This window comes from Cinclus cinclus, chromosome 5, assembly GCF_963662255.1.
Source record: "Cinclus cinclus chromosome 5, bCinCin1.1, whole genome shotgun sequence".
Lineage (NCBI taxonomy): Eukaryota > Metazoa > Chordata > Aves > Passeriformes > Cinclidae > Cinclus > Cinclus cinclus.
The window spans coordinates 60,933,190-60,957,855 of record NC_085050.1 but is presented as its reverse complement, the minus strand read 5'-3'; the positions used below and the strand labels follow the sequence as shown (position 1 = coordinate 60,957,855).

The window sequence follows — 24,666 nt, the reverse complement described above, 5'->3', positions numbered from 1 at the left end:
ATGCTGCCTGGCACACACTGTTGAATTACAGTGCAATAGTGGATGCAGCCTGGAAAGTAACCAGGTATAAGTCAAAACAAGAAACAGGAAACATCCTTGGCTGTGAGCCAAACCACAAAGCTCTCTAAATAAATAAATTAAAATTGAATCCGTCCAAGACAGCCTCTTCTTCATTGCAAAGACATCATTTGCTGAGCCCATCTGCCTGGCAGCCGGACCACCCCTAACTAAATGAAACATTGCTTTATCGGGATTTGTGGGCACTGTGAGTCTCAGTCTCCTTCTGACTGGAGTATCTGCTATCTGCTCTTCTCATACAACTACAGATCTGGACAACCTGCAAACTACAGGAGTGACAAAAGAACCCAGGGAAGTTTCAGACAGACCTGATGTATCAGTAGACTCTAACAGCCACATATTTGCCCTGACTGCCTTGAACTGTGTAGTTCAAGTTTTGAGACATAATGAAGAAACTAAAAAGCCTGCAAAACACAACATTACAGTCTGGAGGACAGCTGGGGGGGGCGGGGGGGAAGAAAACCATACCAAGGTTATAAACGGGTGTCCTTTGATCACTGGTGAATTACAAGTTTGTTGAGTCAGCCTTTCTAAAAGTAGCACTCCTGATAGGATGGAAGCTGCAGTCTTTGTATCACATAACACTCCACCTTTTAACAATTCATGAGAAGAACACTCCTGATGACAGCCCCTTCACTGCTATCAACCAATCCATTCCAGCCATCGAGGGAAATGAGAGAGTTAACCACACACCAGGCTGGGAACACCTGCACGTTTGTCCACTGCAGGTTCACCTTCTCTGCTGTGCTCACCTACTCTCACACCAAGGAGAGTATTCTAAAAAGGGTTCTGTTACAGGGTCCTTTCCCTGATGCACATAATAGCTCTGTGTATCTTGTTTAGTTACAGGAACTATTTAAAATAGCAGAGAAATACCTTAAAATTAAGAGACTGAATAGTCAATCTAATTACTTTGATTTCAAAAATATGACATGCTCCTCAATGGAAAATAATGCAGAAGGAGAATATTTGCATGTATTTTCTCTTACAAAGAGTGTGAAAAGTCCTAAGAAGATGAAAAATGGCACCTGAAAACCTAAGTCAAGACCCAGCAAAAACAACTATGGCTGAACATAACACAGGTAACATTGATCTCCCCCTTCATTTGTAATAAAAATATAAAGACATCTACATACATGTGCATATACACATAAAAACACCACATATATACATATACATCTATTTTACTACAGATTTTATGAACAGGTAATATAAAACCTCACATTGACCCCCTGCCAGACTGTCATCAAATTATTTCACCAAAGAATGAAAGAACAAGATCGATATCATTGCAAATGACATGGTTCACCTGCAGTCAACCACGCAGCCTCACCAGCATTTTCTTTTCCACAGATACCCTTGCTGCCATTACAAGGATTTATACCATCATTGCTTTTTCAAGTCTTTTCTGGTTTGTTTTTTTTATTTTTTTTTGTTTTGTTTTTGTTTTGTTTTTGCTGTTGTTTTTTGTTTGGTTTGTTTTTTTTGTTTTTGTTTTTTTTTGTTAAAATGCTTTTTTTTTTACCTTGCATTATGACTATAAGCTCTTTGGAGGCAAAGCACACACTGTTCTATTGTATGTCTAAATGAAATACGGATGCTTTATTAGTGCAAGTAGCATACACTTGAAAATATTGGAAATAAAAGTATTATCAGCTGACTGCTACATATTTTTAATACATAAATCTGTTTAGTGGCTTGAAATATACTAGCTCTTCTGGTAAGGCAAAAGCTTGCTAGAATTCTAAAGAGTACATGCAAAAAATATTGTCACACAGTTTCTGCATAAGAATTTACTTCTTAAACTTTAAGAAGCACAACAACTTTTCCCCTCTTCATGCCGCTAGCAATATTTTACAGAATATTCTCTTTTACTAATAAGAATTTATTTAAGAACATTCATTTTAACATTCTCCACATGCACTTCTCCCTTGCCTCCTCTTCCTCTGTACACGCAACCACAACACTCTGACCATCAAGACTGAAGCAAATATTAGTCAGCTGAATTCCACTCCTTTATCATCCTTTCTCCTTACTTACTTACTTAGGAACATTGCTTGTGGGCAGCAGAAGATGATACCTCTATTGCTTTGAAATATTGTATGAAGCAGAGGAAAGTTTCCCCAAATTAACTGTAAATAAGGTAGGCAAAACAAGAAGTCAGAAATCCATGTACTATTTCTGTGTGCCATGTATTTGTAGCACAGCATCTCAGCAGGTCTCTTCCACTCCTGAGATCACTTTTGTTTTGATTTTCTTTATTAATATAATATGATTTCTCACAGTGCATGTTTTGTTTTTTGGACCAGTCTAGCAGCATACCAATCCAGGTATTGATCCAGACTGCTTCTAATATCATCAACTGCAGTCACAAACGTGAGTAGAGATTTGATATTCAGTCCTCTTACTATGCATAGACCACATTTAGAAAACCGGAGTCTTTTAAACAACAAAAAAAATATTTGCAGTCAATTTACCACCACATGCGTGTGTCTCACATGGAAGGGCTTTATGCTATCCAAAAGGCAGAGAAAAGATTTAAAGAGTTTGTTGACACTATAACGAAACAAAAGAGCTGCTCTGACTCCAACCAGAAATTCTTTATTGTGTCTGCTGCCCTTTCTGCTTGAGACTCAGCCAATGATTAAGGCATGTAATTAGAATTAAGTTCAGGAATAGTTTCAATGACACTTCTGATTAGTTACATGTTTCAAGTTAAGCACATGCTGAATACCCTCATGTGTTTTTGCCACAAACTCTGCACTAATGGAGACAATTTAATGTCATTTTCTCCCCCTCCAAGTCTAATGTTTGTTGACTTGAGAAACATTGAGCTTGTGGAGGTTTCAAACTGCTGCACCACAGCGAACCACCATAATTACGCTGCATTGCGTCTTGGTCCTCCTTTGCAGCCAAAGGCAAAGCAACAGGAAAGCTGAAACAAGCCCTCTTTAGTATTTCTCATGTGTCCCTTCACTGGGCCTTCAAAAGACCTGCTCTGTTGCCAAAAAACAGTCTTAAGTGTATGTGGTGGCATTCCACCCTAAAGCACTTACCTGCAACAGAACTGCTGCATTGCCAATGGGAGACCGTGCTGCTTCATGCTCTAAAACAAACAACTGACTTCACCCACTTCTATTCCTTATGTCTCATGAATATTGCATGTATTATGCACTGTAATACATTTTAAGACAAGATTTTTTGAGGATTACTACATGAGGTTGATGTTGGCTTAAGAGCTCAGTAGTATTAAATTCTTCTCTTCCCTTCTTAGTTAAAAAAAATTGCCCTAAGTATGACAAAAAAGTATTTAATTTAAAAAATTCCCCTTTAAACTGTTTTGAATAAATGAAAGCTAAGCCACAGACATTTTGTCTAAAATATGTAAAATCTTTCCCCTTTATAAGAAGGATTGACAGAGAAAAGGTATCTGCCCTATATATAGGAACTACTGAGATTTTCAGCATGAGTGCCTTTGAGATAATTTTGCCTATAGGTTGTTTGAACTTGAGAAAAAGGTACCTTTTATGAAGCCTTTCCTCAGATTCTGGCCTTCCAGTCTCCAGAAGGAACTTCTGTCTAGCCCCTAGCTTTTCTCCTTCTAATTTTCTTTCACTGCAATTTTCATCTTCTTTCTGTTTTTATAATCTTGCTATTTGTACTCACTATTCTTTCCTCCCCCATACACTGGTTTAAATATTCCAGTCCCACTGAGATTTTTATTCCAACCTCCTCCCTCATCTTCTTTCATTTCTTAGACTTTTTTTATCCTGGTGCCTTTTTTTACCTTCTTAAAATATCGTTCAGGGAACTGAGAAACCAAAATGGCTCGCATTACCACTGAGGCATCTCTAAATGGCAAATAAATAAGCCCTTTGAATAGTGACATTCACTTCAACAAAATGCTAAAACATTATAACAAACAGCCAGATAAACATGTGCATGCTCTTCATGCTGCCGTGGCATGCATCACCCTTCTTCCTCACCAAAAGTCAGAGAAAAGACCAGAAGAGCTCAAATGTCCAAGATTTCCAATCTGTTAAACCCATGGGAAGAAAAATTAACTGAAACCCTTGAAACTCATTTGGAGGAGGCAGATAAGAGAAATCAAAACCTTATTTTCGGGGCCAAGTTGACTAAGATTTTTCATTAGAAGATTACCTAAAGGCCAAGATTGTTCCAGCCACTGTACAAGCACAGCTGCAGTCACCTCCTGAACTTGTTACCGCAAATCAAAATAAACATAATGATGAGACACAAACATGAATATCTTGATGCTTCTTTAGTGAAGGGAAATATAGAGGACACAAAATCTAGCTAGCCTTCACTATCTGGCTGTCCTTCCCTTATAACCACAGAACAGAAGCAAAGCAAGACATTTTACAGGTCTAATTATCCTCTGGATTATCCCTGCTTCCACAGCAGGTGATTCTGAGGGTCCTAAGTAAAATATCTCAGCTTGGGTCTAGTTTTTGTCTTTTTCTTTCAAAGCAGATATCTGCTTGTGCAGCTTACCCTCTGAGTGGGCACTGTGAAATACTCTGCCTGGCAGAGACTTGTCTAGAACTGACAAAAGCTAAACAATTCCTTTCCTGATGCTCTTCTATCCCTTCCTACTCAATCATTGTGCAATTCTAATGCCATTAAAGCAACACATCAGGCTGTATGGTCTGGTTTCAGTGTTCCAATCTCAGCATTTTGCAAAACATCCCCTCCTCAACACACTGTAACTGGTTCACAGACATGGTTTGGATTTACATATGAAGCCCATAAACAAGGTGGAAGTGGTGCTGACTGGTTTCTAGCCAGCAGGAAATAAATGTACATATGAAGGCTTTAAAAAAACACAACAAACAAACAAACAAAGCCAGCTTATTCACAAAGCATGATACTCTTATCTTACAGCAAGTCATTGTGTTCAGGTTTCCACACATCAATTTCACAGAAATTCTCTAATCAGAACCCAGCAAAGTGATGATACTGGAATGACTGCAGCAGGTTTTCAAAGCCAATAAACCAATTATGTCTCCTCCTATAAATGAACAGTGATTCTCGTTCAATAAAGGTATCCACAAAAGACATATAATGGGCGTTGATGGAATTTTAAAATATTTGAGGACTCCTAAACATTTTTTATCACTTTCCCTTACAGGTTACTGTATTTACACCAGAAATGTTGGTGGCTACTGCTTCTACATTTGGACAGTTTACTGGTCATTTCCTTTGCTACAGGGTGAAAAAAAAATGCCTCTCTGCAAAGTATCAGAGCTGGAAAACACATATGTAGCAAGTGTGAAGGGTCAGTGCACCTCCATCTTGACCCCATCAATCTGCTACAATTCCAAACTTTGCTCCTATCAGCAGAAGCTGCTAATTTTTAGCAGCATCAGAGCAGTGGCTGAAAGAAATATTTTAAAATATTTCAACCCATAACTGGTGACTTTTCCTAGGACTCCACTCGGGCTATAAATAAAAATATCTAATACAAACTCTCATAAAGTCTGAAACGCATAAAAATTTAAAATAGCAACACAAAATGAACATTAGACTGGTAATGACCTTGCTTGCTTTTAGAAGTAGGTCCTTGGTCTGCCCTAAACAAAGAAAGGTCACTTGTAAAAGCAGCACAGTCAGTTTGACTATAAAATTTTTGTAATGCTTCACCACACCTCTCCATTGCTTTTATTATAAGCACACAGAGGTCACACTTGGGGCTGCCTTCCATCTTGGAAGCAGCTCTAGCGTGGGAGAGGTTGCTGCAGGCAAACCACTGATGGCAAGTTCACTGTTAGAAATGGCAGTGAAATGACAGAAAACCTTAAAAAAATTATACCATTCTAGTTCCAAAGAAGGCATAAAACCAAGGAATTATGGAAAATGATGCAGTGTTATATTGATGTACTTTCCATATTTCACTTCTCTGCATTTTCAGAGGAGCAAGAAAGGCCACTAATGCTTCAAATGTAAGACTGATGTACAGTTTTTAGAGACATGTGACTGAGCTGGCATAAGGATAGGATGGTGCTAATCTGTGGTGATTTGAATAAACAACCTCCACATGTTATTAAAGCACCCTGGCTCTGCGTGCTCTCTCTTGACTTTCTTTAATTTGTGTGGTCACCTCAATAGCTTTAAAATCATGAGCTCAACTGCAAGGTTTACTTTCATTTCTAAGATCCAAAATTAATACCATGGCTCACAGTTCTTGGAATATTTATTGCTTAGAACTTGAGCCACATGTGCAGCCCAGTATTTTTCCAGCAGAACAATACCATATCTGCTCAGTGTGCGTGTGAGGACAGCATTACACCCTAAGTCAACTAAGCCAACAAAACCCACCATGTGGACACAGCTATGCCAACAGCAGCTTTGCCCAGCCTGTATCAATCAGGGGGAGCATAATTACATTGTCAGAAAAACCTGAGACATATATTATTTAGAGCAGATAACACTTGACTTAAATAGCCAATTTCAACATTGTTAACCTTTAAAGGAAATAACAATTTCAATGCTCCAAGTGCTTAAGAAAGGAAGAGAGAAGAAAAAGCATATCTTGGGACTTTTCCAAAGCACTTTTTTTTTTTTTTTGACAGTAAGAGTTAGGGAGATGCTGTCCATCTCTCAGTACAAAGTACCTTAAACAACCAGTTCCAGAAATCAGCTTAGACACAAGGGACTTCCAAAGGAGTACCCAAATAAGGTGACAAGTAAAGAACTTTTTTACTATTTTTATTTTTAATTTCAGATCCTCCCAGAGTACATGCAGTGATATCCTGGACAGTACCTTGTACACGTGAGGCACTGTAGTAACTGGCAACTTCAGGAACAGCAGCAACAACAACTTCTATTTTCAGTACTACCTCAAATACATAGGCTTAAAATAACACACATTCAGCTGAAAACAAAGGAAGTGTTAATACCTGGCTCTCTCATAATGCTTTTTACACATAAAACTTAGAGCACAGTAAAGTCTTTTTTGCTCAGGAAACTCTGAGATAAAATGAAGATATAAAACAATGAATTCAGCCCCTGGTCAAAGTACTTGATGGAAGAGCTAGAAACTGAACCTGGGCTTTCTCTTTTCCAGTTTTTTATCACTTTTGCTCAGAAAAAAAGCAAATGCAAATATCATAATGCAAATCTGCTGGTGTATTATACACACAAAAGCACTACCACTGCCAGGAAATATGCACTCCAAAATGTCAGTTCACCTATGAACAGGAATGATTATCAAGGATAAATAACCAAAAGCGTACAGTGTATAAAGAATATTCTTTAGAATTAAACTATTAGTTTAATGTCATGCCTCATTCCATGCTTAACCCTATTAAGACTAGCAGATTCTTTCAGACTGCTCAGAAAAGTGAAAACATAGCAAAACTTACCTTCTCGTGATTTTCTATCAGGATTTCAACAACAATATTCTGAAACTTCAGGTCCATGATGGCTGCTACAGTTTCTTCCTGTGGCCTCATTAAGGTAGGTCCAAATACCACCCCTAGGTTTGCAACAGTCATTAGATTCCTCTTGGCATGATTTGAAACACTTTTTGAAAAGAATTGAAGGAAAAAACAGGAAATGGGTTATGAAAAATTTCCATTACTGCTGGAAACTGCAGTCTACTAAGAAAACATTACATTTCCTTAATCTATGTTTTAGAAGTCTGTTTAGTGAAAAGTTTCTTCAAATAAAGTCTTACTAAATTCTGGAAAACTGAAAAGCCATTCTTCCACTGGCAACTTAAAAACAAAACCAGTCTCTTACTGAACTTAAATATATAAAATGCACTTAGCCTTGGACCAGGGCAAGTGTGAAACCCACTTAAATTTGCTAACAGATCTCCACTATTCCCTCTGCCAGAATTTGCAAGAGGAAAGTATAATGTTCCCTTTCTCACTTCAATCAAACCCTCAGCTGCTGGCAGGACTGCTAAAGTAAATACTTCTATGGTTTCATTAACATCTTAGATTTCTGCCTTTCCCACCAAAATATGCACAGCGTGAGTCAAACGTCTTGTCTGCTTGGACACGTTTGGGTCTTGGGGTTGAGGATGACAGCATCAAAATGGGCTTCAGCTCCAGCCACACTTCACGAAAGCTTTTTGTAGCTAAAGAAAGGTAAAGACAGGAATTCTGACAAGGTAGGAAAGCAGGTCATAGCACTCACTTTGCTAAATGTTTCACCAAAATTTCCAGCATCTCTCTGTTCTTTTCTGGGAGTTTGTGGACCAAGAAGTGAACAGCATTGACTCGAGATTCAGGACTCCCACTTTCTATGGGATATAGAAATAAATATCTCAAAAAAAAAATTAAAATAAAATAAGATCCACAGAAACATAAACCTTCTCCCACCCCTCCACGGAAACATACTGCGCACATTTCACCACTTATGTATCTCCAAACATAGCAACACGGAGCATATGTGCTTGTTTTCACAAGTAATATTTTTCTCAAATTATCAACTTATTTACTTATTTTGAGAACTTATCTTTCAATCCACCTACAAAAGGATGCCTTTGTTCATCTATTTTTAAAGACTAATAGATGCAGTTATCATTTTGCTGCACTGGACTCATCTGCTTACAAATACACTGCAAGGTGAGCAGCGATGTTACTGGCTGCCACAGAGAGGAACTGTACTGCTTTCCACTTTAGCATCATTAACTGATTGTCCTCATGATTAGAATTCAGTTTTGTTGGTACTGTGCACCTAATGATACTGCATTTATGCTACCTTGCATTGCAAACTGCATGCAGATCCAAATGCTTAGAAAACCTAATGACCTCTGAAGACACAGAAGAATAAGCATGCAAAAAAACCTACTGAGAATACTATGACAAAGGTTCTGAATAACAATGGCATCTCTAGTACAGTACAGAAATAAAGATAAGCAAAGAGATTTTTATTTTTGTCTGTTGCATGTTAAATTAAATAATTTTGGCTCCTACAGGTTTTATTGTACACAGATGAAAACAAGAACGTAAAAGATGAAAATAAACCATCTTCCTACTCCAAGTTGCATTAAATCACAAAATTACATCTTTGTAGTGGTTATAATGAGAGGAATGGAAGTATCTCTATTGCCTAGAATAATACTTACTAGACAGTACAGAACAAGAAAATTTTACAATTTGTTCTGAATGCAACAAGTTTTGACATGAGGACCACTGCCAAGGTCCTAGCTTTCTCTAAGGCAACTTTGATTGCTAAGTGTATTTCCTATAAAATACCACCAGATTTCTTCAGTGCATATTGCTTCAGAGTTTTTTTCTTTGCATATTGCTGTAGATTTTAGGGCCGTATTCCATTCTTTTGCAGTGAATGCCCCTGCACAGATTGCAAGAAAATAGGCTACCAAAAAGCACAATGTTTAATTTCTTGTGAATTTCTCAAAATTCTCATAGAAAAAATAGGCCTTCTTTAAAGTGAGGTTATTTTATGTATATGTGAGATCACAAATTCCAATTAAACGCTGGCTAAACAATTTAACTACAAGATACAGTCAAAGCTCACATAGTTTCAATCTATACTGATATGTACAAAGAGAACAAAATTGAAGGGAAACCTTTTAATTTTGGCTCCACCTCCAATAGTTTCAGGGAAAAGTATACTCCATGCTATTTCCAGTGTTGGTTTTTTATAGCCAACATAGGAAACAACACTGACTACCTATTTTTGAGCATACTGTAACTCAGATCTGCAATGTTGATGGAATTTCCCTCCCCAGAATCAGCTCCTTTACTGAGCTGTTTACTACTTATGAACACTGTACTGTCTCAAACACGTAACTTCAACTGAATTCCTTTACTGAAAGAGACTATAAAATGAAGGAAAATAAAATGAGAAACTGCTGGCAAAACTTCAGAAGTAGAGAAATTATTTTAACACTTTCCAGTACAAACGTGAAGACTCACCATGTAGGTAAGGATGTTGAATTTTGTTTAAGCATTTGCCTGCTAGCATGTGCTTTGGCAATGAATTTCCTGAGCTAATTCTCATTTTGAATTAAGGACCAGAAGAAAACACATTCTGCAGTCCTGGAAAGTCATTATAGCAATCTGAAGATGATAAAGCAATTGTCTCATAGTTTATTTTAATTTTGCTTTCCACAGTTTGCCAGAAGTGCTACAGGCTGGAAAGTAAATCAGCTAAATATCTATTTGATCCTTTGCCAAAAATTTTCTTACACAGTTTCCCTCTATCCTCTTCCAAAAAAATTCCATGTACACTAGATACCATACAACTGAGCTACAAATGCTGTTGTGTCTTCTCCAAGTCTGTATTTGAACTGCCACAGTATAATCTGGCCTGCTCTTTCCTTTCTTCTAATACATGAGGAACATTCAGGCCAGCCTACACACAGAGCTGGCAAGGCACTGAAAACAAGGGTCAGGCAGCTGTGCTTTAAGGACTCAAATGAGCTCAAAAGAGCGTACTTTCTTTTGCTAAGCTTCATACTCTTTATAAATGGAAGGCAAACAAAAAGAAAATCACAGATTAGGTAGATGCTTATCATTATACAATTAAGATAATAAGAATAAATGTTTACACTGGTTATCCAGAAGTTTTTTCATAAAAGTAAAAACTGTGCTAGGCAGTCACATTATATATGACACACAATAGAACTAAATACTGATTAAAATATATTCTTAAATAATTTATTATTTCTTGTTCCTGTATTTTTACTGGGATGAAGCATTTTTCTGAAATTGCATTTGCAGAGAGCTCCTGTGGTCACAACAGCACAAAAACAAAAGATTTCTGTTTGAACTACAGTCATGTATTTACTGGCAGGAATGATGAATTCTCCATGCAACTCATATGTCATCAGTGGCTCTGGAAGGCTTCTGTAAAACAAGGATGACATAATAAATTTAACTGTATTTTCTTCTAGCTGTATTAACTCTAAGCGGGAAACCTGTTAAACATTCAGCAGCATAAGCCTCAAACTGGAAGCAACTATTGTTACAAAGGCAAATTACAAATGCAATGATTTCTAGAGCAAAAGGAAAACTTGGTATTATCAGGAAAATAAGACTAAATGCATCCATTCACCTTCCATGAGCTGAAGTGATGCCTCTATCATAAGATACCTTTCCAGTTTCAACACCAAAATTGTACACAAATACTGTGCAATTCATTCTCCATTAGTACTTTTTAAGGTTAAGAATGACTAGTCAATGCCTTACTGGAAAGACACTAAGGTCCTGACAACAACCACCACCACTGGAGTTAAAACCATTTATTATATTGACTTTACTGATGCTCATGAAATATTGAATATCTGAGTAAACACTCAGATGGAAAATACTGTAGGGGAGAAATACTTCACCACATACACTTTTCCTTTTCTATACTCTGTAAGAGTTGTATCCTTATGATATTTCTGCAGCACTCATTGAAAATGATCGTAATAGTATTTTATTTAATAAAAATAGCAGATTAAAAGCACAGTGTTTGTGTTACACTACATGAGATACACAAAAGTGTGACATTTTGTGTTCTTAGGCAATTTAGTAAAATAGATTTATCAGGAATTGGCAAAGACATTTGAATAGTGAACATATTTTAAATTGTAATTTAAAAAATTTAGCACTCAAAATATTACTATTACACACAGAACATCAGAGCAAGGCTCAGAAGGAAAAGAAGAAGATACTAAAAAATTCAAAGCCTTCTTCCATTTCATTCCACCACATAAACACAAAAAGGAAACAAATGTTAACAATCTTAGCTAACTTTCAGTAATGACTCTCAGCAAGTTCAGTAACACTACAGGTTTCTGAACTATCAGTGAAATGCTTCTGTGTCTAACACCAAAGTGTTTGGGGGCTTGTCTCATATGAACATGAGTATTAGTGATGCTAAAGTATTTTGCTTCCCCCAAAACAAATAACATGCATGGTATATTTGTACAAAATGAGCTCCTATTCCAAACATAGCAAAACTAACTAGTGCAGCTTAAAACACTGCATAGGAGAACTAAAATAAGAACTTATAGTCTAAAAACCAAATAAACAAGAGACAGCCTTACCGCAGATACTGCTTCATAGCACTAGTAATTGTCTTCACTTCCCAATCTACAGAGTTTTCCAGGTCAACCTCATTGCAGGTTTTTGAATCTAGAAAATAACCAGAAGGAGAAAAGGGACATTGAAAAAGGGAATTCTAAATCAGTATGAGCTACACGAACAGCAACACATTGACTTTTAACACTACGTGTTTGCTCACACGAGCACAGAAGCAATGTCCTTTTAATTATTATTCAGTAATACGAAATAGACTAAATATCCAAATCTGTTTATAAATTCCATTTTCTTATTTTGCTTTTAAAACTATTTACTGTTGATTTCTTTTCTTTAATGAAGGATTAAAAAATCACCCTCATGTAAAAAGATCTCTATAGCAATTGAGATTTTCACACCTCTAATTAAAAAAAGAGATGTTCACAAACACAGAAAGATGTACAAAAACAGTTTAGAGAAAAAAAAAACCCTCTAAGAAGAATTTATCTTTTACTCTTTTCTTTCTTACTTAAAGTGATAAATTATTTCCATAGTTTTGCTTGTAAACTGTTGATGAGAACAGTCAAAGTGTAGCATGACCCTCTGCATCGCGTGAAAACCTTTATGAGCAGCTCCTAAAGTGGGAAAAGGAGTCTTTGCTGAATGCTTGCCTTACTTGATCAGTTTTAGCCTCTGGACAAGAAATTGTTTGCTTGACCATCTGTCAGGTCCACAGAATTCCCACCTTCTCCCAGGTTAGCTGGTAGAGTCTTGGAACAAGACAGACCGAACGAAATGGTTTGCCTGATCGACCCAGCAGGCTGAAGACTTTTTGACAGATTGAAAACAACACAGCACACTGGAATGTTTTTCAATCAAAAAAACCCCTTTTGGCCCCAAAAGAAGAAGCCATAGCTAGCTGACACAAGGAAAGATCACAAGTCTATGGCCAAGCTACCCAATGTGTTTGCTGACTTCCCTGTTACTATTTACTGCTCCATGTTTCCATCAGTCACTGCAGTGGCTGACACAGATTACGTGTGGAGCCGTTCATACGATTCAGAATTCATTTGTTACTTGGCTTGTCAGACAAATGGCAGACACATTTAAAAAATCAAATTAGGATCCCTGATTAAAGGTGCAGTCCTTTTACCGGGACTAAATAATTTTGTTCTAAAAGCTGTGCCAAGCAATTATTTCTGTAACTGAATATTCTCCTCATTATATCAATTATTTAAATCTCATTTTAAAATACAGGTCAAATAACATTTTCTAGCAAAACTGTTACTAGCCAACCACCATCCAAAATACTCAGGATTGTCTCAAGATATAAGCTTCTCTTATTTTTTTTTTTTCTTTTTAGCATGCTGGCTGTTTCCATGTCCAAATTCTCCCTTTCGAGAAGAAAATTTGTCTCCTGAATTAATTAAATAAAAAGTGCCATCACATCAGAAAGCTACAAAATCTATGGGGGCTTTGTTACTGAACCACTCTGTAATATCCAGTTTTTAAATAGCTGCTTCATAATCGTCAACCTCCTTTACATTCAAAGTATGCACTCCATTCATTGAAATTTGTTGATGAATTTTGGGAGGAACACAACAGGCGTCTGAATTCCAAAGTGAGCCTCTTGAAATAAAAAATAGAAAGTATTGTCGAAACATTTCATTATCTCTTGGAGAAGAAAAAAAAAAAAAAAAACAAGAAACCCAGACTTACTAAAAACCCCTGGTTTGACTGGAAGCCATCAAGATTTAAAGACATGTTCTTAATTTTTGGTTTGGCATTTGCTTTACACTGCTCTCTGCTCTATCACCCAATTGATTTTGCTATTCCTGCTCCATTTTTCCACTCTACTTCAAGCATCCCATTTCAGTAAGAACTGGAACTTCAGCAAGACTTTAAGAAAAACTATTCCAGCTGTTTTCATGCTACTTGTTCATGTAACAGCCACCGTGCACTGAGGGACAACTTTATGCCTGGAAAACTGCATGTTTAAGGAACAGCTTTTGACAGATCAGCTCCAAATTTTATACAAATGTATCTGACAATAAGGGAGCCAAAGTTTACAAAAACTGTCCAGTTCACTAAAGTTGGTTAGGAGAAGACTCTCTCTGCTTTCCTATGCAATATGCCCACTCTAGATGTGCACGTATACTATCATCTACTGTATATAAAATAACAAGGAATTCCATGTCATTGTTTTGAAAGCTGCTGGTTTTGGGAGGGCAGAAGTACCTGAAAGCTTCCTGCTACATGCAATATCCGGTATTTTTCACACCAGACAGCATCAGATATCAAACCTGAACTCATCAGCAGAAACTGCAAGTCCTCAGCAGTCCCTTCCAACAGGCAATGGTCCATGTGAAAGCTGATGTATGCAGTGGCTTGTACAAAATCTATGTAACAGCATGTAGGAAATGAGCCACGTCAGATCCATAACGCCAGTCATCGATGAAACAGGAACTGGGCCCTGATGCACTTCCAGAACTGAGACTCCTGATGGCTGACAACTCACACTGCAGTGCTTGTAACACACTTCCATAGTACTGGAAGTTCCAGCTTTCTATCCCTGTTTACAGTGAGATATCTGGTCAATTTAGCATTTTCCCTTAAAGGTAGAGAGTATTTTCCTCACCAGGTGCCTCCCTTTAAATTTAAACAAGATCGGTGCTGCAAAATAGCACAATACCAGTTAGAGGTAGCTTCATGGACTAAGTTAATTGTAAAATTGACCCGTGTTTTTTTTAAGTGGAATTGTATATTTGATTGCTAAGCCTTATTTTGCAGAGACTTAGCTCCACTAGATTTTTGCATTACAGATGAAGATCTATGCATTCATAGTACTAGAAAAGCACATGTTGGTCTTCTCATACTCTCTTGACTCTCAGTCTACTTTCCAAAGTTCTACAATTCTACAGAAAATAGCCTGAAAAAGAGACAAAATAACCAAAAAAAAAATTATGTCCCTAGCTACCATTTGGAAGACTTTTTTCACGTCTAGCCTTTCCAACTGTGAACCTCATGGTCAGTGATAGGTAGCTTAAAACACTTTGAAATCTTATCAAACATTCTAAAATACAGACAGTTAATATGAGTTTTTATGATTCTGAAAAACCTTTCATATAAAAGGATACCTGAGAGTATGCCCAGAGACAAAAGATTAAAGATTAATCAGTCATTTTAAATTCTCTGTACCAATGTATATCAAAAAGGAACCCTCTTTGTTCTCCTCTGAGGACAGAAAGATAAAGAGCAGAAATAGGATCACTTTCAACAAATCATCAGAAAAGAGCACCTGCTTGGACCCTAACTTTTTCCTGTTCAGTTTTTTGCTTCATCTTGATACCACTGTATTCTTGTCATGTCAAATAAATATATGAGACTTGGGAATGACAAAAAATGTTGCTGATTTTAAAAAGCAACTAAAAGCAGATGCTGGAATCCCCAGCAAACTCTTCCAGCTGCTACTGAACCACTGGCAACCTGAGTCTATTTAATTTGGATACCAATAATGGCAGCAAGGAAAATCTGCCTGCCAGACCTGCACGCCCAAGCTAAGCCAGCAAGAACAAAACTGAAAAGCATCTTGTGTATCAAATGCATTTAATCAAGGCTCTCTGAGTGACAGCACATCATTCTTCCCATGGTCAATGGCTAAAGATCGTTATTTCTTACTGAGGCTAACCCCAACATAGATAAACAACTATGAAAATCTGTTATAGATCAGTCATTTTTATTAATCCCAGTTTGTATTTCCAAGAGCCTTTTTTCTGTAATACTTTTAAGGTTTACTAATGGAGTACTTCAGGGTGCTGTTAATATTGAGTAAAGTAAGACATCATAAATTAATATTTAGCAAGGTCATTATGACAGATTGATATGACATGCAGGTCCTCAAGTCTCAAGATGTCTTATCATTTCTGAGGAGACAGGCTGTTTGAAAAAATAAAGGAAGGAAAAGAAAAAGTCTTACAGGTGGCACTGAACTGACAGCAGCATATAATATAAAAGCGCTTTGTCATTCACATAATGTCTGGGGTAACGAAATGAATTCACTTTCTGGCTTCCTTCAGTTTGCAGTGCCAAAGAACACTGTGTTATCAGCACAGATGGAGCATGCATGGTTCTGGAGAAGAGCCTGGTGCAAACTGCAAACAAGCTTCTTTGCATACCAATGAATCCCTGAGAATCAGACCTTTGCTGTCAAGTGACAGGTTTGGAAGCTCTATAAAAATGAACTAATCCCAGTGGTCTTGTCTGACTGCATGTACTGTCAGTGTTCAGGACAAGAAAGGGGGAAACATGGCACATTTTGCAGTCATGGCTACTACTTTGGTGAGAGATATCAGGCAGATAAGGGATTTCATCCAGGTGCCAATATTTCTGTCTTTTTCCCTCCCTCAGGGACAGCAGAGTGGCAAGAGAACTCCAGTCACTAGAATTGAAGATGCATCAAAATTTCCAGAAGGAAAAGGGAGGAAAATTTTTCTGCAAATTATTTTAGCTAACTGGGTATAAAAGAGCCTAAGATGTTTAAGTTTACAAAACCAAATCCTTTCTCCATCTGTCTCCTGCCTCGACACACAGTTGTTATTAATACATATATCATATCCCTCCTCTTAAACCAAATATCCCTCTAACAGTAGGCTTAAACTGTCTCATTTTGCACAGTGATTAACTAAAGACACATGGTATGTACACTTGTACATTCTAGATAAGGGAGGAGGAAGGTGGAAACTTCAAACAATGAAGCAACCAGTTTCAAACTTTCCTGACTTTGGTATTTTGAATTTTCTGATCAGATCTTCAATTTAGGCTGCTTTAATACCACTTCCATCAACCTTGCACAAAGCACACTCTTTGCTCCTATGTGTCTCATAGCAATTCTTAGTTTATTTATACCAACTAATCCAGGTCTTTCTAAAGTAGGGAAATTTACAATGACATGGTGATTATTTGCATTACTGGCAGATGCTTTAAAAACTAAATATTGACAGTAAAACAACATGAAATATAATATTGAAAAAGTATTTGTAAAATGGAGGCATACCCATCAACAAACTCAGAAGTCTCTGGACCTTTGAACTCACCCCCACAACTCTGTACAATCCTTGGTCATTTATACCTATTATGTGGGGAAAAAAAAAAAAGGCAGCATGAGATCAACTACAGCCAAATTTAGCATTACAATTTTTGCCCCAGGCAACAAATTTTCTTCAAAGACAGAGAGACTACATAGTATTAACATGAATCCTGACAAGTCCTGAGAACAACATTATGAATGAAGTATTACAAGAATCCTTTTGTTACTCTGTTTTTAAGGTAAGTTCATATTACATTTTGATAAAGATTTCGTGTACCTCAATTCCACTTCTGAAACTGAGAGGAGAAGCAAACAGGAACAAAGCTTTGCTTGAAAATAAAAAATAAATAAATAAATAAACCACTGTCTAATTCCAAATTTTTTAATCACATTTTGGGTACATTGACAGCCACATTCTAATAATGGAAGAGCTGAACCAACAAATGCTAAATTAAGATTTCTTCAATAACTTTAACATTTCTTTTTTCCCCCCAATATGTGGTGACAAAACCACTTTGGATGAAGAAAAACGTAAGCCTATTCCCAGTGCTCAAAACCAGTACTTTTTCAAATTTATAAATGCTTTCCATTTAAGATATAAGGCTTCATTCCAACCTACTGTGGTCCACACAGGAGTTACATCCAGAGGCACCACCAAAAGCTACTGAACAGTTTTGCTTGGGATGAACAGAGAAGCCATAACAGAGAAGCACAGTATTTTCAGTCCCCTACTCCCATTCTATATCGACACTGGACCACTTTCCTGGAAATCCTCTGTGCCTTTCCATCATCTCAAATACATTCACTTCTCTACCCTTTTCTTCCCCTGCTGTTGCTTTCCCTTACATTACCCAGTTTTATCCCCAGGCAAGTAAAATTGTGAATATAAATTGAAGAAAAACCAGAAGGAGAGAAGGGGCAGGGAAGAAAAAGGGCAAAATAAGGCAGTTTTTGTCTGCTGCATTGTTTCAGAGCCCAGATAGTGGGAGGTAAAACACTACAGTACACAGATGTTTGAGAGGACTCATAATAAGCAGCCATCTACAAACACAATCTACCTTCACAATCACACTGGCCTGGAAGAGTAGAAATGACACAAAATACCTGTGTTTCTACTCCAAGGAAACCTTTTCAAATAACAGATTATGTGGTATTCTTATTCAAAATATCCTTCAACAAAGGAAGAATTGTGGAGAATTCCCAGCTTCAATACCAAACTGTTCCAACAGAGAGAAGGAAAATTAAAACCAGTCATATGAGAAAAAGTTTCCTCCCAAATAAATATTAGATGAAGTATGTAAAAATCATTAGCCTTTTAATGAATTACTGTCAGACAGAGCCATAATACACAGCAATAATTCTCAATATGGTAGAGAGAACTTGGCATTTCTACCTCCTCCTCCTCCTGCCTAGCCTTGCTGCATCTTTTCTCTCTTCTTCGATGCTTTTCTCTCCCTCACAGAGTCTGCAGCTTCCCTGGCCATCCCAGATCCTTGAGCCCACTGAACTCCTGCCTGCCAGCACTGCTCTTTCCTCTGTCCCAGCAGGGAGATGCCAGGCTATGGCTGCAGCTGCTCTTTCCCCTGCTTGCTCCACCTGGGCAAAACTGGCCCTATTTCCTCCCCAGGATGCAGGCACTGCTGCAATGGTTCTGAGCCTTAAAATAGATGCCAGGTTCAGAGCTGGCTCAAATTAACAGAATAAGCCAGATCTCCTTTTTTTTATCTGTGCTCATCAAAACACACAGCTCTGGAGTATGCTTGCAGTTCAGCTGTGCACAGAAGAATGAACTGAAAAAAAATCCCGCTTTGTGGCCATAACACAGTTCTTCTCAAAATAGGAAGTTATCAACACAACTGTTTTCTAATGATCCCTAGAACAAGTATGATAGCATGCTATGCACCACTTGGAGACACTAAAAAAAATCTCAACAATATAGTCCTTGATACACTCCAAACAAGAATGCACTACAAATCAGTCCTGAGAGCAGCAAATAGTTTTGCTTCAAACTTCTCAGAGGTGTCCAGGAAAATTATGCTACCAAACTAACACCAAGCTTTGCCAAAATGCATCACACTTTTTTTATACAATGTTTTCCAATACTTCCAGTACCACAGAACAAGCCCTCTGCATCATATGCAAGATGCTAAAAAGCTGAAGAATTACTGTCACAGTTGATTCATAATTTCCTATGCTTCTAACATTAAAACTGGGGGGAGCCAACTGTGCTGATCCCAAACATACATTTACTGGCTTAGAAATAATAAAGGTCAAACCACAAAACCTATTCCTCAGCATTAAAACAGTCATGATAATGTAGAAGTCTCTGAAAAATGGCAGTATTGAAACTATGACAATCCTGCAGCAATAATCGTGAGTCTGTGATAGAGATTATCAGATAATTGATCAGTTTCAAATTCATCAACCTGAAAAAAGCACAGCTAATTGCTAGCAGACATCAAGAAGTGCAAAGAGGCATTAATATTTCAACACAGTTTGAGATGACACCTTTAAAAATACTTTCAAATGATGTTTTATTTAAAATATACAAACCTGGTTCGAAACAGTCCTCTTTCTGATTTAATCTGCACATTTCAGATCTTCAGCACATCCAACACTGATAATACTTGGCATTTACAGAACACAATTGACAGGATGACTCATTGCAAGGAATAGCTCACCACTGCCTGAAATGCTGAAGGGTTCAGACGCTGTGTCTGCCGGCTCAAGCACTGCTGGCAACCTGGAGCAGTGAAGCCCCGCAGCACAACTTCCTTCATATTTACATTATCTCAAGATGTTTGGCTGCCTCGTACTAGAATTTGGCACAGGTACACAGTTTGTGAAGCATGCTTAGAAATATAAGGTATGGTAAGCAATATGGTAATCTACACTATTGCAAGCAAGGTACATAGTAGGCATGGTTACTTTGTGACTGGCATTGTCCACGAGGCTGACGCGGACTTGCAATACAGAGGCAAATACAACTTTTATACCGAAGTCCATGGCACAGAAACAGCCATACAAGTGATACTCTAAACTCAAGGTAATGACAGAGGGTTTTTCGTCACTTGCAAAGGATTTCTACTCCCTCCTCACCGTGTACTTTCTGCCTGAGGAGCAGCCAGCCTGGACACACAGCTCAATGCTGCCATCTCTCTCTGCAGCTCAGACTGGCAGCTCTGGTAGTTCCAAGCTCAAGACAAACACTGCTCCAGCAAACTTCACCCATCACATCCCCTCAGAAGGTTCAACCAACTACTTGCACACAAAAATATGCACAGAGCCTTTACTAGTGGAGCAAGCAGCTCTTTGATAATTCTATAAACATCTACCCCGTTCTGCTATTCTCAGTACCAGAATAATAAATTAAATATTTCAAAGAGAATCCAAAAAATTCTCTTTCCAAGACAAAACACAGGTGTACATCCAACCAGCACAGCGCTCCGTATGTGAGCTGGGATGAATATCCTGATGCCTCAGCATTTCCTACAAGGTAAAACACAGCAAATCTCTTGTAAGACAATGCTGAATCAGAAGCTCACGTGCATTTTAACCAAGCCACTGATTTTTGTGTTTCTGTTCATTCAGAGCAAATAATTCCCTTCTTGGCTTTATAAAAGGGAACATAACTGAGAAAAAAATTATCCAGCCATTGACAAGTTTATGTTCAATATCTCTGTTATGCTCTTCTCTCTCTGAATACCAGACTACTTCTGCTGTGACATGACAAGACTATTCTCAGTTTCCACCCACACTAGACTGTCCTCTCTTTCCACCCACGCCAACCTCACACCCATTATGATTAAAAGGGATAAAAACATGGCACACAAGCACAGTCTCTGAAGAGGCATCTGTCCTGTTTTCTCCTGCTGAATATAACTTGCTTTTGATGTGTTATCATTAAAGTAAAATAACCAAGTAAAAATAGTTTTCAAGAAAAAGTACAGGTAGAAAATTCTGCAGCTTGAGGGATAGATTTTCTTCATCATACAACTATTTGCCCAAACTCTTTTGAGACAAACAACTGAATGCTCTCCTGACCCTCCATTTGTTTGCTCAGCAGACATCAGCAGAAGGTTCTTTAGAGGGGTTTTTGTTTTGTTTTGGAATTGTTTACTTGTCTTGTTTTTTTAAATGCAGTTGACGTTAAGTTCATCAACAACTGCTGCAAATGTAATGGACAAATCAACTGGATTGAAATCGAGCTAAGAGGATTGTTGAGTTCCTGGAAGGTAGTACCTCACCTAAATATATTCTTGGAACACCAGGACATGAAATATTCATTGAAAACTGATTTATTTTCTTCTTTGAGTACTTTCTAAAACAAAATTAATAGACACAAGTCTTTTTCATTGGTAGTAATTCCCACAAAGCATTCTATTGACTGCACATCTTACAAGGGCTGTGTACAAGGGACAGCAAAGCTGCAAAGTCTCCACAGACTTGGGGAACTTTAATTCTTTCCCAGGTAAGTTTCAGGGCAGATCCCACTATGGGGAGACATGCTGCTAACCCATGAAAGCTCATCATTTCTCTCGAACAAGAGAGCTACACAAATACTTTACACCATCCTACACATCCTAAATCAAGGCATAAAGAGTGAACTTAAACATCCATCCAGTTTAACCTGTCCAACCACAGCCCTGAAGAAAAAAAAAAAAGGCAACAAAATTTCTTTTTCTAAATAGTCATTTCATTAAGAAAGTATTCACATTTTTTTCCACTGTTGTGTTCTTGTCTCACTTTTCTTGTAGTATATCAGAAAAACCAAACAAACAAAACAGCAAAACAAAACAACTACCTGAAGAAAACTGTTTGAAGCCATTTATAAATAATAAACCAAAAAATAGTATAATCCACACTGCTTATAGTAAGGAGAATTCATGAGGTATTGTAAGGCAGCCTGTAGCTGTACTATAGGCCAAAACTAGCCTTTCATTAAATGAGCACATGCCACCCTTTTCATTAAATCTGCTTCATTCACTGTAAAGAGAAGATCCAGACTATATTGAAGACAGGGTTTTGCAGTGAAGACAACTTATCTGTAGGACACCAGCTTTATCTGCAATGTTCCCCAGCTCAAATATTCAGATTGTAAATGCCAGTAACTGAAATTTTCAAATTATGAGACAGGCAAACTTATCTGAAAAATATTCAAAATAACAGAATGAACAAAAATAGCACCAGATAGAATATGGCCTAATCTGGAATAACATCTTTAATGCATCAAACAGGACTGATACAAAAAGGTCTAAGAGAAAAAGGACTTCAGATCCTTCTTGCTGTTTAAATGCAAAATTCCAGGTATCACAAAGGCTGCTTGTGTTCCTAATAATATTGTATAGTAAGTATATACATGGAAGACACTTTTTCAGTAAGATGCTGCACTGACAGCAACTTGCTCTTGAACCTGCTCCTCTGTTCATCTTATTTCAACTTGACTGTGATACACAGAAAGATGCAAGTATTCTGCCCTGTTCAATGCCAGACCTCTAAAAAAAAGATATAATTCCTGAAAAATTCTAAGTGTCTCCTTCAGGACTAGGAAGCAAAGTCAACAGTTTTGAAGAAAACCAAAATGCACACAGAGAAATTACAAAATCTCTTTTAACAAACTGAGAAATATACTGTAACCTTACCTACTTTCATGCTTTCACCTCTTTTTTTAAAAACCAAAACCAAACAAGCTGGATCTCCACACAATGCCACATACAATGCAGTGAGCCTCAGAGTGGCTGGTCACCACACACTTCAGCAGAGCCTCTCCAAAATCAATCCCAAATACCTCTTGAATACTGTCTGCACACTGACCTCTCCTCCATCTCCAATTCTGGAAGTACAACAATGAGTATATGCAACAATAAATCCTGACAGCATCTTTGTCCCTGGGGTGAAACTAGCTCCACGCAAAGTACTACATTTCTTGTTAATCACCTGCCTGCTCAGCTACTGTTCTTCTGCCTTAAGAGACTGAACAGAAATGAAACACCGAAATAAATTACTCTGTTCCAACAGCAAAACAAAGGTGCAGGCACTGCCTACAAAACGCAGGTTTCTCTTAGTTATTGTGCACAAAAATTGTCTCCCTTTGTCAACACAGGTGCTATTCCCCACTTGTAAACACTTCTGGCAAACACATTTCTTGAAAGAAAGCCATGTATAAAAGGATGGGACTGGAGAGACTCCTGCCTTGGTCAATGTAATCAGTGAAATGTCTTCCATGGTAAAATCTTTTCCAGAGATGTACAGGAGACTTTACCACACAAGCCTTCTTCACAGAGCAGACCAGCTGCTTCACCCTCTTCATAAACAGGTTGGGTTGATCGTTACCTCGTGTTTCAACAGCACTGATGCACTTTTTGATGATGGTGAACCCAATCTTATCCAACTGTGCACCTACAAAAAAAAAATAAAAAGGTTGAACGGTCTTAAAGCATCATTAAAATTATGTCTTTAACTGAAAACAAGGCTGGACTTAACCATAAAACTAGTACTTTTGAGACACAACTCTAAATATTCTGAAATTGGTAGAATACTTCACTTTTTATAGAGAAATTCTGCTTTTCTCCTTCACAAGCCTGCCTAGCCAAAGTAAAGGCTTGTTCTGGTGATAGTGGCTTCAGTGAATCTGTTCACAGCAGCATCCTTTGAAGAATGGGATCTCTGATTAGTTACACATGTTGGCAGATGCAAGATGGAATTTAACAGTACTTACTGCAACATCGACAACATCTAAGAGAGTTCACCAAATGGGACAAGGAAGTACTTATGAAGAAAAAACATAATTATCAACAGCAGGGCTTTTACTGAGTCCTACCCTCAGCCAAAGAAATTCCCACACTAAAGATACAGGACACATGTATATCATTTCACAGCAGTTAATGATCTGACTACATGAAAGCAGATGCATGAACAGGACAACAGCTGAGCTCCAGCATTCCTTTGTTGTTCCTATCTTACTCTTTTTCTTCACATCAAAACTTCATTTAAAAGCTTATGTTGCAAAACTGCCCTTCCCCCAAACATCTGGTCTTCTTTCTCCTGGGGACCTGGCCTTGCACCATGAAAAGACAAATCTGAGGAAAAAGTTCTATTAATAACACCAGGATCCAGCTTCAATCAGCAATTTCAAGTCTTAAAAAAGAGCAAGTATAAATTGCCTCATAATCAAAGAAGGATACCTGTTTTCACTCTTATACTTTGCCAACAAAAGAAAGTTAATGTTGTCTAAAGAAAGCCATCTCTTCTACTTCCATATTTTAATTTATCTTTAAATGCACAAATTCAGCTTTTTTGCTGATCTTGACATTCAGCTGCAACTGCTTTTAAAACCATACCTACACACTCTAACAGAAATGTACACACAATCTGGATTAAGAAATCGTGATGCATTTGCATACAAATTCAACTTCAGGCATGAAGTAAATTGGCAAAAACAATCAGACTGTTTCTCCAGCTTCTGTCCAGTCCTACATTTCTTACATATGTACTGAG

General features: G+C 37.6%; 1 protein-coding gene across 2 annotated transcripts in view; it reads right to left on the bottom strand.

The window, feature by feature from the left end:
* The window catches only part of ARHGAP10 (Rho GTPase activating protein 10), a 135,704-nt gene that overhangs the window by 39,785 nt on the left and 71,253 nt on the right, over positions 1-24,666 (bottom strand). The window contains exons 13-18 of one of the 2 annotated variants that reach the window (XM_062493070.1): positions 23,503-23,568; positions 17,137-17,211; positions 12,113-12,200; positions 10,867-10,925; positions 8,245-8,350; positions 7,464-7,623 (exon numbers count right to left, since the gene is read on the bottom strand). In XM_062493070.1, the coding sequence (XP_062349054.1) occupies positions 7,464-7,623; positions 8,245-8,350; positions 10,867-10,925; positions 12,113-12,200; positions 17,137-17,211; positions 23,503-23,568 (554 nt within the window). Of the gene's footprint in view, positions 1-7,463; positions 7,624-8,244; positions 8,351-10,866; positions 10,926-12,112; positions 12,201-17,136; positions 17,212-23,502; positions 23,600-24,666 lie in introns of both variants that reach the window. The other variant, XM_062493071.1, reaches the window with a different exon arrangement.